This window comes from Vigna umbellata, chromosome 8 (assembly GCF_029865625.1).
Source record: "Vigna umbellata cultivar VRB3 chromosome 8, Vumbellata_1.0, whole genome shotgun sequence".
NCBI classification, from domain to species: Eukaryota; Viridiplantae; Streptophyta; class Magnoliopsida; order Fabales; family Fabaceae; genus Vigna; species Vigna umbellata.
In genome coordinates, this window is record NC_142172.1 from 7,872,863 (window position 1) to 7,892,349 (window position 19,487).

Below are 19,487 nucleotides of genomic sequence, written 5' to 3' on the forward strand. Positions count from 1 at the left end.
CACACACGTAGCACAACTACCTTGGGAATTACCTGGTTTGCAATCAATTTAATTTTGATTGTTACAAGAAATGATCAATATGAGATTTCTTATTTACAATAATACCTTACATCTGAATTTGAGATGAAACAACTTGGAAACTCAAATATTTTTTGGGTATTGAAGTAGCTAGATCAAAACATGGTATTTTTTTATGCCAAAAAAATATACTATTGACTTACTATCGGAAACTAGGCTGCTTGGGAATAAACCAATTGATACACGAATTGAACAAAATTGTAAACTCTTTCAATGCTCAAATTCAGCAAGCATAAAGAGAGGGAGATACTAAAGACTGGTAGAAAAATTAATTTATTTGTCTCATACACGTCCAGATATTACCTATGTAGGGAATATTCTTAGTCAATTTTTGTATGACCACGAAAGTTTCATATAGATGCTATTGAGAGAACTTTGAGATATTTGAAGTTCACTCTTAGAAAAGAAATTTTGTTCCCAAATTATGGAAACTTAAAAGTAGAATGGTATACTTATGCAGATTGGGCAAGTTCAAAAGATGATAGAAGATCTAACTTTGGATACTTTAATTTTACTTTTGTAGGAGAGAATGTTATAACTTGGAGGAGTAAAAAATAGCCTGTAGTAGCAAGATCTAGTGTTGAAGAAAAAATAGAAGCATGAGACTAGGTGTATGTGAACTTTTATGGATTAAAAATGTGCTATAAGATTTGGACTTTAAACCAAATGAAACTGAGTTTGTAATGTGACAATATGTTGGCTATAACAATTGCTCCCAATCTTATGCAGCATCAAAACATGTGTAGATTGATAAACATTTTATGAAAGAGAAGATTGAAGCTTAAAGAATTTTCTTTTCCTTTGTAAGATCAGAATTGTAGTTGACTAATATTTTCACCAAAGGAGTGCCAAGGAGAGTGTTTAATGAAACTCTATTCATTATAATTTTGTGCAAATGACATTTCTTTAATAGATAAAGAAATGTCGCTTTTATATATATATATATGGTACAAAAATCTTTGAAATAATATATTATAATTATTCTTTTAAAGCTTTTTATATTTATTATATATATATATATATATATATAAATAAATAATTGATCAAAGTCATATATCACAATTATGTAAAAAATGATTTAGAATCTTAGAAAATTATAAAATTACAAAAAAGTAAAAGTCAAAGTTTATAGTTAAGAAACACAATTAACCCAGTCAAATTTTGAAATGTCATATAACTAGTTGAAACACAGTTTGGACATAAAAATGTCTCCTTGCCACTGTCGCACACATTTTAATACATAGACCGTTTCAAGAAATTGCACACGCGTAGCATTGGGAATTACCTGGTCTGCAATCAATTTGATTTTGACCCATTAAGATTTACATTATTATGATTCCTCGTGGAAAATATATAATTGCAATAAGCTGTTAAACTTTGTAATCTAATGAAAAATAAAATATTTATTAACTTTTCTGTGAAAAAAATGATAAAAAAATAAAATTAAACCTGTGTTTTTAAACATGTGATTAGAATGAAGAATATTTAAAATAGAGCGAGGCAGCATGAGATTCTAGTCTTGTCAACTCTTTCCGTGTTTTTCAGCAATCAAACCTCAAAAAGCTTCATTGAATTCTCTATCAGTTTCAAAATTCCGAAATTCCACGTGTTGCCCACTTCTTTCTCCTTTCACTATAAAAAGCCATTCGATTTCATCATCACCATCAAACACTCCTTTTAACTTCACAACAAAATTGAAATACCTCATTCTATGATGAATTCACACAACCAACAGCTTTCCCTCTTATCTCTTTCTCTAGCACTTCTACTTCTCTCAGGTATATATATGCATGCATCATTACGCCACTTCATTCAATAGTTGTTCTTCACCACTTAATTAATGTTTTTATTCAAAATCATGTAATAGGTTTGAGAGTTGAGGCTAGGTTGCAACATCATGCGACCAGTTACCAAAAATTGTTTGTTTTTGGCGACTCCTATGTGGATACTGGAAACACGAGAATAGATCAACCTGGGTCGTGGAAAAACCCTTACGGCATAACTTTCCCCGGAAAACCTGCCGGAAGATTCTCGGACGGTAGAGTTCTAACAGACTACATTGGTAAGTCTTCCTCTCTTTCTCTCTCTTCATGCTGTCACTTAACACTGAAAAGTGCACGTTTTTTTTTTCTTTCATTTTATTTACTTTTCTTCTCTTTAACCAAAAAAGCTGCATCTTTCCAATTCAGATGCTTTGATAAATTCTTTTGTGGAATAAATTAGCAAATTTCTTGTCCACAGTCTAAAATTGGAGTCGAAAAAATATAGGTTAAAACTTTCGAATTAATTTAGTTTATGGGTTTTAGTTAGATTGAATTTAAAAAATTGTAAATTTTAATACGGATAAAAAATAAACCTAGTCCATTAAGAATTCAGTTAAACAATTCATCAGTTTTGAGAAATTAATCTAAAATTGCTTCCCGAGAGATACAGGATGAAGAAAAGATAGAAAATAAGAATATAATATTGGTGACGTGAAAAATAGTAGTATAATAAAAAATGAATTTAAGGAAAATGAGAATTTGATTATATTTTGGTTGAAAGGGTGGGGTGCGTTTTTTTCGTTGGCTTGCCTCTTTATCTTTCTTGTGTTATTGTCTATAAGATTTTTGATATATATTTGACTCTGCTCAGAGCATGGTGCATTATTGAATGGTTTAAAACACCACAAAAGTTGCATCGTTGTTGGTGCTGTCTTCTTTCTAAGAGAATGTTCATTATTACAAATCATGTTTCATCCAACACCTACTCTTCTTCCATCACATTTGTTTTCGACAAATTATAAATAAAACATTGTTTTATTGTCTGTCGGTTTAGGTCAGAAATAATAAGTTGTTTTTTCATTGCAAAGCTAAAATCTCACTATATAATATATGGATGATAAATAAAAATAGGGTTAAATATGTTTTTAGTCCCTAAACTATTGGCCATTTCTGGTTTTCGTCCCTCTTCCAAAGTAAGATACAATTTGGTCCCATTCTTTAGAAAAACGTTCGTTTTAGTCCTCAAAATTTTGTTTTTAGTCCTCGTTTTAGTCCTCAAAACGTTCGTTTTTTCGACTAAAACGAACGTTTTTTAAAGATTGAGGACTAAATTGTACCTTACTTTGGAAGAGGGACGAAAACCAGAAACGGTCAATAGTTTAGGGACTAAAAACATATTTAACCCATAAAAATAATTTGAATACTTTTTATTTTCAAATCAAGATTTTTAATTTAGATAGATTAATTAAATTATCTTAGTAAAATAAATTGGTTTTGTGGAAAATGTTTACACAAAAATATATTAAAAACAAAAATTTATGCATTATATTAAATTGAAACAGGTTTTCTAAAAGCTTAATTTACTAATTTTAAAAGAATCTGCTACAAACTTAGTTAAAACAGGGTTAAATTCTAAATGACTAGATATTAAAATATGGTAAACCGTATATAAGAAATATAAATTATAATGGATAAACAATGAATTTGCACAAAATTATAGAGGGCACGTGATCAACAATATGAGTGCTATCACATTTGTTGATATATATACACACACACGTATATATATTGCTATAATTTAAGTAGCAGTTAAGTCATTGTTTATTTTGCACAAAAACTTGCGTTATATTTGAATGGCGGTCCATTTTGTTCCTTTTGTGGAGAAACACATATACTAATAGTTTTAAGTCGTCTATATTACCCATTTGACAATAAATAAATAAATAATCCCTTCTTCCATTCTTTTTGACAAATATGGTTGATATTTAACTTTTTATGTGTTTTTCACCGTACGTATGTTAATAAATAACATAATAATTTCTTATACGTACGAATATATATTTTCCTCTATATCTTTCTCTCTCTATATATATTCCCACTTTCTTGTTCCTTTGGTGTAATAAAAAATTCTTCTTTACCTAACTTCATACTCATTACATTTACTCAGAAAAAGTACATCAACAATTTCATTTTATTCCTGCTCTGATAAAAAAATCTCAACCAGTGGTTTTACTCTCTCATGGTAATTGAACATAATCTATTCTTCTGCGCTATTTTGTAGATTTTGGAATCATTGAGATTCTGACATAAATCAGATGATATCATATTTCCTTATTTTCTTTATCCATTATAAATTATCCGTAACATGTACAGCTATTATTTATTGAAAAAAATAATATAACTACTATTTCTCATTTAGAACGAGTCTTATCACATAAAATAATTACGCTTGGCTTTTGCATATCAATAATTTAGTTCTAGCTGGACGGGCCCTGTCCGTAAAAGCAAGAGAATCATTATTCATTTATTTATATGAAAAATGTTAATGATAAGAACCGAATAAAAGTTTAAAGACAAATGAAAAAAACACTATATATTTTATCAGTTTCTATTGCTACTATTTTTTATTTCTTTGTACCCAGAATCATGCCAGATTGTTTTATAGTTTGTTATTCATGGGATTATATGACATCAATCAATTGATCTCACACCTTATCTCTTTGGTATATCACTTAGAAAAAATTAGTGAATATTTCATTAACTATATGAAACTGTATGTTCTGGTGCAGCTAAGTTTTTGGGACTCAAATCGCCTCTTCCCTACAAATTTAGGAAATTGATTCCACAAAATTTGAAATACGGGATGAACTTTGCATATGGTGGTACTGGCGTGTTTGACACATCCTCCAAAAACCCAAACATGACAATCCAAATAGATTTCTTCAAGCAGTTGATCAAAGAAAATGTGTACACAGCTTCAGACCTCAGCAATTCTGTGGCACTTGTCTCTGTCGCAGGAAATGATTACAATTTCTACTTGGCAAGAAATGGCTCTATTCAGGTAAAGCTAAGTCCAATGTATTCATTAGAACCTTACAAGAATGTTAACATCGTATTCGTCTTCCACGACAACTAATGTGCTAAAATCTTCTAGTTATTAAGATTCACTTTTTCATTGAATGCATGTAGGGTTTTCCCTCTTTCATCGCCTCGGTGGTTAATCAAACTGCAATCAACTTGCTTCGCATCCAAAGTCTGGGAGTGAAGAAAATTGTTGTGGATGGTCTACAGCCACTTGGATGTCTTCCTGGAAACACAGCCTCATTATCATTCCAAAAATGTAACAGTACCTTCAATGACCTCGTACTGCTCCACAACAACTTATTGAACCAAGCTGTGACCAAGTTGAATCAACAAACCAAGAATCAAACAACATTCATCGTTCTTGATCTTTACGACAGTTTCTTGTCGGTGCTGAACAACCCATCTAACAATAACATCAAGGACGCATTCAAGCCTTGTTGCGTTGGTATAAGTAGCCAATATTCATGTGGAAGTGTGGATGAAAACAATGTTAAGAAATATAAGGTCTGTGATCATCCCAAATCAGCTTTCTTTTGGGACCTTTTGCATCCCTCTCAAGCTGGTTGGCTTGCCGTGTATAACGAGTTGCAAACCTCAAAGGCTCTTCAACAAATCCGATACTGAAGAGCTTTGCACATGCAGCTATTGCTAGGGCTCTTGTTTGTTGTGTGATAACGGTGCACCCTCATTTCATTTCTCAATTTATCCACAAATTGTGTTTTGTTTTTATTTTAATAAAAAATTTATATGGGTGAAATGCTTAAATAGACTGCTCTTTTTTGTGACAAATAATTCTGTAAGTGGATGAATATGTTGTTTAGATTAATAATTTGTACGGATTTTCAATTATGTGTTCAAGTAACTTAAATAGCAAAAAACTAAATTTATAATACAACCAAATTTTGATGTAAAGTATTGCGATAGAATATCTTATATCTCTAGAAGGCGAATTAAGGTAACACTAGTAAATTATACTGATAGAAATTTTGGATTTAAAAGTTTAATATTAAAGAGATTTTATGAAAAAAAAATAATTTAGGAAAGTAACCAATTTGTTTTAAAAAATAATTTAATGAAAAAACAATTAGGAAAGAGATTTTAAGAAAAAAAAAATTTAGGAAAGAGATTTTATGAAAAAAAAAATTTAGGAAAGTAAACCAATTTAACAATTAGGAAAGAAATTTTATGAAAAAAAATATGAAAAAAGTTTAATATAATTAGGAAAGAGATTTTATGGAAAAAAAAACAATTAGGAAAGAGATTTTAGGAAAAAAAATAATTTAGGAAAGTTTAATATAATTTTTCATCTAATAAAAGAAATAATTGAGGAAAGTAAACCAATTTAACAAAAATAATATTTAAATTCATTCGGGTAAAAGTTTTATGAATATATGAATTCATGAAAATTTTTCATCTAAGAAAACTCCCTTCTCAATTCAACTTTGACAAATAACTAATTACATTATCATGCTATTTTTTCATTTAATCACTAGTGCAGTCAAGAGAAACGACAACAATTATTTTCGCCTATAGACAACGGTTCCACAACCGAGGTATATACAAACGTTCGGTTTCACCAGCTTTTCTGCCTCTCGTGAAACCGATTGATTGTGACCTGCGTTCACTGTCTAGGTTGCTTCGAATTTGGAAACCACCACAGCTAGACCCAACCGCAAAATAAAATACATGAGCAAGACCATGAGATCAAAAACCCAACTCGAAACGAAAACCCTAAATCCTTAAATTGCAAAATCAGATAACAAGAACAAAAATTCCCAAAACCAGAGAACAATTAAAACCCTAATTTCAAATCTCAAGATGCGCTTAAGCTGTCGAAGTCGCCTCGCTTCCTGCATAAACGAACCAACACCGAAAAACGAAATGGAATTTTCCCTTCACGCGAAACACAAACCAAAGTTGAAGAAGAGGAAAAAGAGGTTCGCGCCTCCCTCATACTACGAGGCGAAACGAAACGAGAAGAAAAGAAAAAGATGAACATGGGTGCTTCCCCTTTCTTGTGAAGCCGCGACAAAGGAGTGAAGAAGAGAACAAAACATTGCGCAAGAGAACCCCAAGGGCGAGAGAGACTAGCGGCGCAAAACCTAAACAAAGACATTTTGTCTAAAACTGTCTCTCTTCGCGAAATTTAAACCTAAACGCATGTTATTTCCTCGGTTCATGGGAAAACTGAAGCATAAACGCGTACGACATCGGCTAAGAGGAAACTGAGGCAATAGAGGTTACCAAAATGGATTTTGGAACGTTCGATTTCGAAGGATGTGTGTCTGTGGCCAGACATATTGTCTCGGTCCTTGGGCAAACCGAATCATAAAGAGCCTACGACATCGACTAAGAGGGAACCGAAGCAATAAAGTTTACCAAAATGGATTTTAGAGCGTTTGAATTGCCTCGGTCCTGAGCAGCAACAGAGGCAGTATACCCGTTCAACATCGGTTCTCAATGAACTGAGGCAAAAAGAGCCTACAACATGGCTAAGAGGGAACCGAGGCAATAGAGGTTACCAAAATGGATTTTGGAACTTTCGATTTCAAAGGATGTGTGCTTGTGGCAGGACAGAATGAATTAGAACGTTCGATTCAGAGGATGTCTGGTTCTGGCATGAGATACTACCTTGGTTTTGAGCAACAACCAAGGCAGTATACCCGTTGGACATCGGTTCTCAATGAACCAAGACATATAATGTTGCCATAACTACAAAAATACCACCGCGCTTTTATACGCTTTGCTTTTTGCGAAACCGAACGTATGTAGCGCTTTAAAAAGCTCATTTTTTACAAGTGAATCTTTGTTAACTTATTATATTTTAATTTAAAACAATCTTCGATGATTGAGGTACACTTAATAAATCATTTTTACTCTTCTATCCTTTGCACTCTTTTTAGTTGATAAATGTCTTTAGTTCCGTTACTGAGAGGTGGATACTTGCAAAAGATTATTAGATACTCAAATCAACGTTTGTGTGAAGCAATTTTGGACAAGTTTTCATAGAATGTATACAACTCATATTTAATCAATAACACTACCTATATTTACAAGGCTAGATGTTGGTCATGGTATTGTTGATGCATTAATCTCTCCCGAAACACATTGTAATCACAATTTAGTGTTAATGAGCTTATGATGATTGCTTTCTTAATTATTTGCCTTTGACTTGGATTCCAACTATCATCGGAAATGACTTTTATCTGGTCGATAATCGAGAGTGCATACGCCATGATAGGTTATTTTACCTAGTCACGAGTCAAGTATCTCGGTTGATATTTCTTAGCATTAGATGCTTGAAACCCCATTAGACAAATATGAGGATGAATAGGTTTTGATGAAAACAAAACATATAATGAGAAAATAGAGATAAGTTAGTACACACATAATCCAGATAACTAAGAATGATTAAGATTAATATTCAAATAAGCATTAGATATAGAAAGGTACAACTAAGTCAAATAATCTGTTAAAATCTCATAAATGACCATTAGGCAACCATGTTATTTACTGTGAATATACATATTTATTAATCTAATGTCTGTTTAATGAGTGAAAGTAAAAGTACAGTAAAAGGACAAGTGACATAGAGAAATATGAAGCTTACTAGTATGAAGCAAACACAAGAAAGTGAAGGTTAGACAAGTTTAAAGTAGATGTGCAAAGATTAAAAAGTCTCAAGTTGTTAAAGAATTATAGTTGTTAGACACATTCAATAATACAGAGTAACATTGAAGTTGTTAGATGATAAAAGTCATCATATGTATTTACCATTCAAACTCATTTAGACTCAATTGAGAAAATGACTTATCAAAAGAGTTAACATAATAACACAAAGCATCATACTGATACAAAGCTAAGTAAGCAAGCAAGTGAAGAAAGAAGTATTAGACGAATAAGAAACACCCAAATGAGTCAACATAAGGTAATAAACAAGTTTATGCAAAAGATACACAAATACCAGAAGTGTATCTAGGAGAGGAAATGTTAGATTATTCAATACTAACATACAAAAAACATTATGTTGTTGGAACAACCGGTACCGATTTTGCACAGCGAAAATATAAAATCAGAGTACGATAAAGATTGTTAAAAGCAAAGAGCTTGTTCGGTCAATTTTAAAAATAGTTCCTTTAATTTTTTCTTAAACGTTTTATCAAACAGTTGATGTGTAGAAAATGTAAAGAGTGTTGGGAGTAGAAAAAATCACACAAATGATTTTTATTCTGATTCGAATCAAAAGATTCTACGTCCGTCGTTAATTACTATGAACAATGATTAACTATTTCATTAAAAATAGTTTTACAGATTACAATATAGTGAATGAAATAAGAATGATAAAACCTTCCTTTGACGAACGAACCGGAAGGAAACTTCCTTCGACAAACGAACCGGAAGCAAGCAACAAACACTTTTCTTTGACAGACGAACCAGAATAGTGCAACAGATATCTTCTTTCGACCAACGAATTGGAAGAAAACAACTTTCCCAACTTGAAGAGAACCGCTCTGACCTTTGACACACAAAGCATGAGCTTCTCCTATTCACAAGACTTGAAAAGAGCAATGAACTAACACTTGAGAACTTCCTCAGATCACACTATATTCTCAAATGACTTAGATCCCTTTCTAAAGTGTTTGGCAAAGGTATATATAGCCTACTGCCAGTGATAATCGATTATTATAAGTGATAATCGATTATCTACGAGACTTGGAATAATTTAGAATATTTATTCTTCAACTGATCGGTTCTAGTTCTTCACCTCCTTCTACCGTTCGGTCTTCAACTTGTGTTCGGTCACGGTCATGCCTTCCACTGCTTGGTCTTGGTCATAACTTTATCGCTCAGTCCTAAATTCTCGGTCATGACTGCTCGTGTCCTAACTGCTTGGTCTTGGTCATGAAGTCTATCGTTCGGTGCTTACCGCTCGGTCATGAAGTCTACCGTTCGGTCTTGATGTCTTCTCTTATGCAAAAATGCTTTTAAATTCATACAACAGAAGTCTTCTTATTCTTCACTTTGTAACATCATCAAAATCGTTATCTTAAGGATACCAATGCTCCTCATTGGTAACATATGTAGCATTTGTCAAACAAGTCAACATGAGATGTTAGACAATTCAACATTAGCGCACAAAGGCATTGGATGAGTATTTGTGCCAGATAAGATTAAGCCATCAAATGAATTAAAGTCAGCTCATAAAGCTTAACACCAAAACACCTATTAGACGAGTTGTAACACCCTAAAATTTAGGGTGTCACAGGTTATTACAAAAATCAATAATTTTAAACTTTTTTATCATAATGAGGATATGTGTTTTTCAAAAACCTTAATATTTAAACTTGCGAAAACAAATCAAATTCGCAAAATTCCAAAAGAAAGACTCAATTTACATTATTCAAAAGGAATTTGAATAACTATGTAATAAAAATTACTTCCAATTACATTGTCTCAAAAGTATATACTAAAAGAACTGTTGATAGGGGGAGCATTGTGATAGCTAAACCCAATCCATGTGATAATGGTTTTTGATGATGACAACACATCATTAATAAAAACACATGTGTATGATGATGACAACACTGCTTATGGTTATTATGAAATATATACACATACTGTGATTGTCATATTCGACATACATTTGACATATTGTATTAACTTATGCATACTACTGTGTTTGTAAAGTGATCATATCTGTTTATGCTCAATATATGTTTTGAAATAGAAAAACCACATGTGCAAAAAGCATATTTTCATGACTTAATCGATTATAGTGTTGAGATAATCAATTAGGGTCATTAAACAACTTGAGTTTTGAACTGTGGCAAAACAACAATTTTTGAATCGATTACATTAGTTGGTAAATCGATTAAAACTCGTGTGTTTGCTCATATCATTTTCCAATGTGCTATGATGAGGTTTAGGAAAGAAAAGTTTTCAAAAATCTTCTAAGTGTCAAAGACTAATCGGTTACATGGATTGTGTACTCAATTAAGTCTGTTAAGATTTGAAAACTGACTTATGCTTATCTAATGCTACAACAGTCATATTTTTAATATGTTTGACTAAGCATTTAATAAAAATCGATTGTATTAATTGCGTATTCAATTAAGGAGCCAAGTTAGTTGTAATTCTGTTACACCTGTGAAAAGCATTTATTTTTATAAAACATCAATTCACCCCCCTCTTGGTGTTGAGAAACAAAGCTCATCAATTCTAACAATTGGCACCAAAACGGGTTTTGAAAATTTATTTGAAAAACAAATCGATTAACCTTTTTTGTATAATCTAAATTTTTATCCTAAAATGGATTTTGTTTCTCAGAGTTTTGGTGAAGGTGCATCCACAAGTAGACCACCTCTATTTGCTGGTGAAAATTATTCTTTCTGGAAAATCAAAATGCAAATCTTTCTTGAGTCAGTAGACAAGTGTGTGTGGGATGCTACTCTTAGTGGTCCATTTGAACCCACTCATGTAATTAGTGGAAAAACCATTTTGAAATTTGATTCTGAGTGGTGATGTAATCCTGCCCGATATAGTCCTTTTTATCGTATTTTTACCTTTCATAGGTTAACTTGTACGGAGCATGGGTTACTATAAATACCCAACTTCTCTATTGTAATGGGGACTTTTGAGATTAATGAGAATTGAATTTTCTGAAATCAGAAATTATTCTCTCTTGAAAGTCACATGCTAGAGAGTCCAAAGACTCCCTCTAGCCACCTTCCAAGCACCTTACTCGTTCTATCATTTTCCACATTAACCACTGTGCTTCTCACTCATCTCCACGTTGACCCTCCACTGCCACTCTCGTGCACGCGTCAGCTCCTTCATTCACATCACTGGTTTTTTTCTCTCGCGCATCAGACACGCACCACTTCATTTCGCATTTCATTCTCGCGTCTCCTTCCTCGCGAGCTGTTCTTCTCTCCAGAGTTATTCCACTGTAAATCTTGCTTACACCATAGATTCGTCTCTCTTTGCTGCGTCCATCATCACAAAACCTCTAAACCCTCCTTTTCCCATTTTCTTTAGATTTAGCCGATTAAAACCATTCTTCTACCGTTTAAACACCTTTAATCGATCTGATCTTCATTATCCACCATTCAATCTTCGTTTTGAACCGATTAATCGGTTCAGTTTGATGTTCTTCACCTTTCTAGGGTTCCTCCGGTCCAGATTAGGGTTCTTCGTGTTCATTCTCAGATTTACTTCGTTCTCTTCCGATTTCTCTCTTGATCTAGAGTGTCCTATCAATTCCGCTGCGTCATCTCTCTAGAGGAAGCTTCGAGGAGTCCGCGTCGCGTCTTCGGTCTCTCCTCGGGCGTTCGTCCATCAAGTGGTATCAGAGCCAGGTTTAACACGCTTCGAAGGTAAGTATCTCGGTTCGTCTCTGTTCTGAGTTTTCTTCCATTTTTGAGTTGTTCGATTTTCTTCTGTTCTTGCGTTTGATTCGCGTCTCTGTCTTTGTTTCTAGTTTTGTGTTTTGATTCTGTCTTGATTATGAGTTTGTGCTTCAATTTTTCGCATTGTTCATTATCTTCATTGAATGTCTTGTGTTGATTTCGCGTTTGTTCAATTTATGTGTTTAGGTTTCCAAATTCTGATAAGGTTGTGTATCCTGTGCTTGAGTCATTATTTTTGAGTCTATTTGTGTGTGCTGTAAGATCCTTGAAAATATTTGTAAGTTAAATGCTAAAAAAGAAAATGATGAATAGTAAATTGTGAATAGTAAATTGTGAATAGTAAAAAGTGAATAGTAAAAAAAATAAAATAAAATAAATAATATTTGAAAAGGATAAGTGTTCCACCTAGCTTTGAGATCAGAATTCATCAAATTGCAAATAAAAAATTGTTTTTGTAATAGTAAAATGAATAAAAAAATGAATAGTTAAAATGAATAGTAAAAAATGAATAGTAAAGGGGGGAAGGTTGAAAATTTACACCAAAGAACTTAGAAAATTTTTTAGAGAAGAGAGTTGGAAGAATTTCTAATTTCAAAGGGGATATTCTGGAAGTTTTCAGAGAGCGAGGAGATTAAGTCTGTAATAGAGGTAAGGGAAGCTAACTTTGAGTATTTCTTTTTGTATTATCTTGAGTCTTGAATATACTATATTTTTCTTTTGTCTGATTTTAAATCTTGAATATGGAGTATTTTGTTTCTGTATGATCTTGAATTTTAAATGAGAGTATGCTTTTGTGTTAATATCCAAGTGTGATAGTTGTAAAATGTGATGTTGATTATGTTATGCCAATTGTATGTTGTTAGTGGTTTATTTTTGTATTTTGGAAGGATTAGAAATTGTCTAACCGGCTCTGCCAGATTCAATTTCTTGTTTCCCCAAACATTTTATTGTTTTCCTTATTCATTTTTATTGTATTTTGGAAGGATTAGAAATTGTCTAACCGGCTCTGCCAGATTCAATTTCTTGATTCCCCAAACTTTTATTTCCTTCCTTATTTATTTTTATTACATTTTTGGAAGGATTAGAAGTTGTCTAACCGGCTCTGCCAGATTCAACTTCTTGTTTCCCCAAACTATTTATTGCTTTACTTATTTATTTTATTGCATTTTTGGAAGGATTAGAAGTTGTCTAACCGGCTCTGCCAGATTCAACTTCTTATTTCCCCAGACATGTATTGTTCTTGTTATTTAATTATATTGTATTGTTGGATGGATTAGAAGTTGTCTAACCGGCTCTGCCAGATTCCACTTCTTGTTTCCCCATGAATTTTTATATTAAGATTATTTTTATGATTGTCAAATATTGTATTCTTCTATGACCATTTATAGTAATGTTTTATTATTGTTAATTGTTTATAATTATCTTGTATGAATTCTATTATGGATGTTTATTGTGATGAATTTATTGAATGAGTTTGTTGGCTGAAATTGATCTTGTTGGAAGGTTTGGAATAAGGATTCTGTAATAACTTGTATATGGGTATTAAATAGATATACAGATACTGTTTAAGGTTATTGTGAGAGGAAGTAAAATTAGGCATTTTAAGATTTAGAGCATAAGAAAATAAGGTAGATAAATTAAATAAATAAATTGTTAATTATTGAGGACCTCCCTTTGTTGGTAGGATAGAGGAACCTTAAAAACCTGAGTTGGCACATCCCTGATCATAGAGCAGCCCTGGCCTGGTCCAGTCAGTTGTGACTAGTCATATGTGCTGGCGTCGAAGGTGAGTTTGATGCGTTCAGACATCTGGGTCCTCTCCGGTGACCAATTGGGGTAAAGAAAGATCTCTAATAGGATGAAAATAAAATAAAATAAGTCAACTGTAGATGCATGGAGTTATCATGGTAAAAACTTCACATATATTTTATTTGTCGTTACATTGAGCTCAGACTATATTATGTAGTTGCTAAGATATGTTGAAATGTTTTGGATGATCTATGAATCTTTGATTGGTGAAAATATGTTGAGTTATACTCGTTATGGTCAAAATGAGTTTATAATATGAAGTATGATATCTGGCAATATGTTTAATTTATTGACACCAAAATAGGTTATTGTCAAATTATGATTAGAGAATGAACATGATTGAGTTATGTGGAGAAGAGGTTATGAATTGTTGATTTGATGAAATATTGGAGTGGATAAGAGGGTATGAAATGTTGATTTGATGAAATGTTGGAGGGGATATAAGAAATCATTTCTTATGAAATGATGTTTCCTACGAGAAGTAGTATGTTCGGTTTATACCATGAGAGCTTGATATGATCAAAGTAACACCTGAGGTTTATGAAAGCAGGCAGCAAGTGGTCTGACCATGAGGCTTTGACATAAATATGTGGTTCATAAGTTTTATAGAAGCAGGCAGAGAGAGGTCTGACCATAAGGCTTCAGAGAGTAAGACATAGTATACAGGTGAGGCTTAAGGAAGCAGGCAGAGAGCGGTCTGACCATAAGGCTTCGTGAGTAAGCATGGTAAAATTTTAAGGTTTATGAAATTGAGGAAGATGATTTTGATAATGATGAATTAATGACATCGGGGTAATGATATTTTAGTAATTGTAGAAATACATGATTGAACTATTTTTATTACAAGTTTAATGATTGATATGATATGGTTGGCTTACCCTTATTTGTTTGTGCTATGATCATATAACTCATGTTATATGTGAATAGATAATGTTGCAGATGCGGTTGAAAAAGCTTAGAGATGAGAGAGATGCGGGGAAAAACTTTCAGGGATATTTTGTAAAAAGAATAAATTTGTATTGGAAAAATTATGTTGTGTAAAACTTATAAGTTGAAATTCGAATTTATGTTAAGTGGTGAAGACTATATTGTTTGAAGTTTGTAAGTTTGGTATTGTACTTTGGGAGAATTGAAATAAAGTTGGATTGTTTATAGAAGATAAGTTAATTTAGTCTCTACTAAAAGTAATACTCTTTAAAATATTAGGGTATTACATGTGCCAGCTTTTCTTTGAGTCTTTTCCTCATTTTAATCGGTCCATTTGTTCATTTGAGTCATTTTCATTGATGAATCATATTCTGTCATGTTTACAGTTATGTTTAATTGCTTAAAATGTCATAAATTCTGTGTTCAAAGCTGTATTTGATTTTTTCCTGTGATTCTGGATTATATGATCACTGGTTGTACACCATATGAGCTATGATATAGTCATTGTGAGCTCGGGTGCATGCAAAAGTGACATTAATCTCAGATCTGACTGGCTGATTGAAGTATAATCTGTTTTGAATTTAGCATTGAGATGCATCTGATTGATTGAGCCAGTACCATGTGCATACTATATAAGCAATGAATTGCTTTGGCAAAGTTTGGTTGCACTGAGAAAACTCCATTAGAGTCTCATTTGCAGTTGGCCGATCTGTATTGCTTTGCTTGAGTCTAGTTATTTTGTTTCAAATCTGGTTTAGCACATAGATCATTGCTAAACATCTTTCATTGTTGATTTAGTGTCTTGTTCAAGTTTGAGTTGCTGTTTCTGGTTCAATTTAAGTGTTCAAAGGTCATTTGATTCATTAAGTCAAAATTTGAGTGGAAGAGTTGCTTAATTTGAGTAATTTGGGGCTGACTAAATCAAATTTTGAGATAGTGTGTTTCTGCATCCAGTTGCTTTACAAACAAGTTTGTTTTAGATATTTGAAACTGATGATGCAAAGAAACCATGAGTTAATAGCTGCCCTAAGCCTTTTCACTCTTTAAACCACCAAACTTTTGGCATTTTTTCATTCACAAGTTGCTAGTTGTTTGCCTTTTCTGAAATTTGTGGAATTGGTGCATTTGAAATTGAGTTATCATTGCAGCAAAAGCTTGGTCATTCTGTTTACATGTAAAACAATTGACAAAAGAAACATTTACATAGTTATAAAAAGCTGAAAGACCAGGGCAGTTAACTTTTCTGAAATCTGGTGCACCAGAAAACTGTTGTTCTCTATTAGCATTTCATCAAACAGTTTCACTCAATTGCTTTGAGCTTAAAATTTTGATGATATTGCAACTTGTTTCTGTTTCTTGTTTTATGAATCTGTTCTAGATCCTTTGGTAGGTTCAGTTTTTGTGCCTTCTTCTTAAATAGCTTTGTTTCTTGTTTGTCATTTGTTGGCTGTCTTAGTTTTGTCTACATTACATGTAAAATCTGTTCAGCTGTTCTAATTTGAGCTTTGTTTGTTTTCATAATCTGATCTAGAGTTGATCTTGAGTCAGTTTCATTATCTGTTGTGCTGTCATTGTCTTGTGGCTGTCCTGTTCTGTTCTGGTTTCTGATTTTGACCTTAGCCTAGCCATTCTTGATTGAGAAGCTTGTTACACTCTGGTTTCTGGAATTTGAAAGAAGGTTTGTGTGCTTGGTAGCATCTTAGGTGGTGGTGGTCTGAAAGACTCTCCAGCTTTGAACTGCCAAGGGAGAATCTCCCTTCCAAACCTTTCCATTTTGAGTGCTTTAAGCTTTAAGAGAGACTGATTTTTGTGAGCTTTGTGTGGCTGCATCTAAGAGCCAAATTTCTTGTTGAGAGTGTGTTCTTGTTTAAGTGCTGAAATAAGTTTTGAACTTGAAATGTGCTGACCATTTAGTTGTGCAGTTTTTGTTCTGATTAACATTTACAGGGAGTAAAGTTGTTCAAAAGCAGTTTGTAAGTGTGGGAAGTCTAACACAAGAGTACCTCAAGTGGAGCAAAAGGAGCTTTGCTACCTGCATAAACTGCACCAAGCTGAATAGGGAGTCTCTTTATTTTATTGTGCAGTTTCGTGTTAGATTTGTGCATGACTAAAAATAGTAAACCATATTTGCTTGAATATTCTGTTTGGATATCATATGGTTTCATTTTTTTCCTTAACATGAGCAAATTGTTTCTTTATGTTAATTCAGACTAATAAATTGGATGTTGTACTTGTTGATTGAAAGCTGACATGATCTTTTAAGGGTTCAACAACACCAATGCAGGGAGAAAGTCTAGATTAGGGCTGGGATTTGTTTTCTGTGTTGATAATAATCCAATCTGAATTGTGTTGTTATCAATTCTGAATTTTTATTGTTTTTCTCTGGGATCTTGGTGTATAGATAAACTGCAGCATTGAGTGGGATTTGGGAGTGCAGACCAGAACCTTCACTGATACAGCTATAGCACCTCAACAGAGTATAGATTAAGCAACCAGAGGCAGAAACACTTCTTGTGGGAGTGTTGAACTAAAGGGAGTCTTTCACCTTAAATTGCTTCTGTTTTGGTTGAACTATTCCTGTTATAGCTTGTATTCCTTAGCATTATTTGGAAGTTGATCTGGTATGATAATTTTTGTACACTAGGATTAGCCAATCTGAATCTGAATCTGAATTGGAATTGTTCTGCATTGCATTGGATTAATCTGATTTTGATTAGACTAGGGTGGTTGTTTAATCAATTTGGTTTCAGCGTAGACTTATATCCTTTTGATTCTGGTATAATGACCATTTGCATGTGTCTAATGAAATCTGGTTTGATTTTGGTGTGTGCAGAGCTGATACTTGAGAGTTTAGCTTGAGCAGAAATTTACTGAGAAGACAAAAACCTAAGCACTTCATGTGGAAGCTTTGAACTGAAGGGAGTTATTTACTTTAATTGCTTCTGATTGTTTACATTGCTTTGGTTTAAAATTGTTCATTGTGGACTGCATGAACTGCTGATTTAGTGTGAATTTTCTGTGTAGTTTGGGAAAAGCAATATTGATGGTACTGTAGCATATTGTAAATTGTGAGCTGTTTCAGTGAAGACAGTAGCAGCCATCTGAACTAAAGGGAGTTTCTTTTATCTCAAATTGCTTTTGATATGCTTAAATTCTTTAGTATGGCCTGCAATCATTAGGATTAGAATTGTTTGATCTGCTGATTTAGTTGGAATTGTTTGTCCAGTATAAGTTGAGACCATTAATTGAGCAGCAGCAGATTCTTAGTGGAAAGCTTGGAAAGCTTGTGCAGCCAAGAGAAAGGGAAGTTCTTACTGCCCTATATCTTCTTTTGCAATCTGTTTTAACTAAGTGAATACTCACAGCAGTTTTGTGCATTTGTGATTATAGGATAAACCAGAAGCTAGAAAAGGGGCCAAAGCTGGCCGAACCAGCAATAGGAGTGTATATCTTTTTGGCACAAGGACTTGGCATCAAAAGTGGATTGTAGCTGACCAGGACCAGGACCGTAGCATAGTTTGCTTTCTTTGTATTTGATTTGTTCAAATTGTTTGTAATAGGCTGGTGTTAGCCACTGTTAGCTTTAGCTTTTGTTTTGTAAAAGGGCCTTTTATAAAGTCCAAGTGCTTTGGAAGAGTCCTTGGTGCTCTTTCAAACTCTTGGCAACTTTAACTTGCTTTAATTTTAGCATAGCTAGACAGGTGAATGTGTCTTGTTAGCCAAAGCTACAAGCTTCACCATAGGAGTAGACTTTAATATTGACTTGATTTGTGTATCTCGTAGGGGTCATTAGAGTCCGCTGGTTTCTGAAGTGTTTTGTTTGTTTGATTTTGTGTTCACGTTTAGGGGTGATTAGGCTAAAAGGGATTAAACTCTAAGCCTTTTCACACATTAGAGTCCGAAGAGTCTAGTCTTTTAGTGTTTAATTGTTTGTGATTGTTTGAGTTGTGTACTTTGTTTCTAAAGGTGATTTTAGTTTAAGGGGTAATTAGTTAGTAGCCTAAGACACTTCTGGCAAGGTAAGACTTGGTACTTAAGCAGCTCTTTAGCTCACCTCTCTTACCTGGGACTTGTCTAAGTGAAAGTTTTGAACCCTTTAAATTAAGAAAACTTTTAAAAAAACAAAGATGTCTTCTCATAGTTCATATAGGTCTTCTAGTTTAGATAATGTTGATGAAATGTTTAAACAAGCTAGGAATCTTTCATCCTTTGGTAAAGACATAGGTGCATTAACATACCTAGCTTGGGAAAAAGAAATTGATAAAATAAATCCTTGGTTTTATGAAGAGAGTGAATATTATGTCCTTAGCATATATCTTTCTAAGTTAGAAAAGCATGCAAGTGAGTGGTGGAATGAAAGACAATATCATGTTAGGAAAGGTAGAAAGTCCTCCATACGTGATTGGCATGATTTAAA

At 33.1% G+C, this 19,487-nt stretch overlaps 1 protein-coding gene across 1 annotated transcript; it reads left to right on the forward strand.

Moving 5' to 3' along the window:
• The first annotated feature begins 1,611 nt into the window (after positions 1-1,611).
• LOC124841785 (GDSL esterase/lipase At5g03610-like) lies at positions 1,612-5,771 on the forward strand. Its single transcript, XM_047318125.2, has 4 exons — positions 1,612-1,856; positions 1,946-2,140; positions 4,631-4,902; positions 5,031-5,771. The coding sequence occupies exons 1-4, from the start codon at positions 1,790-1,792 to the stop codon at positions 5,547-5,549; spliced, it is 1,053 nt and encodes a 350-aa protein (XP_047174081.1). The 5' UTR covers positions 1,612-1,789; the 3' UTR covers positions 5,550-5,771.
• The last annotated feature ends 13,716 nt before the right edge of the window (positions 5,772-19,487 follow it).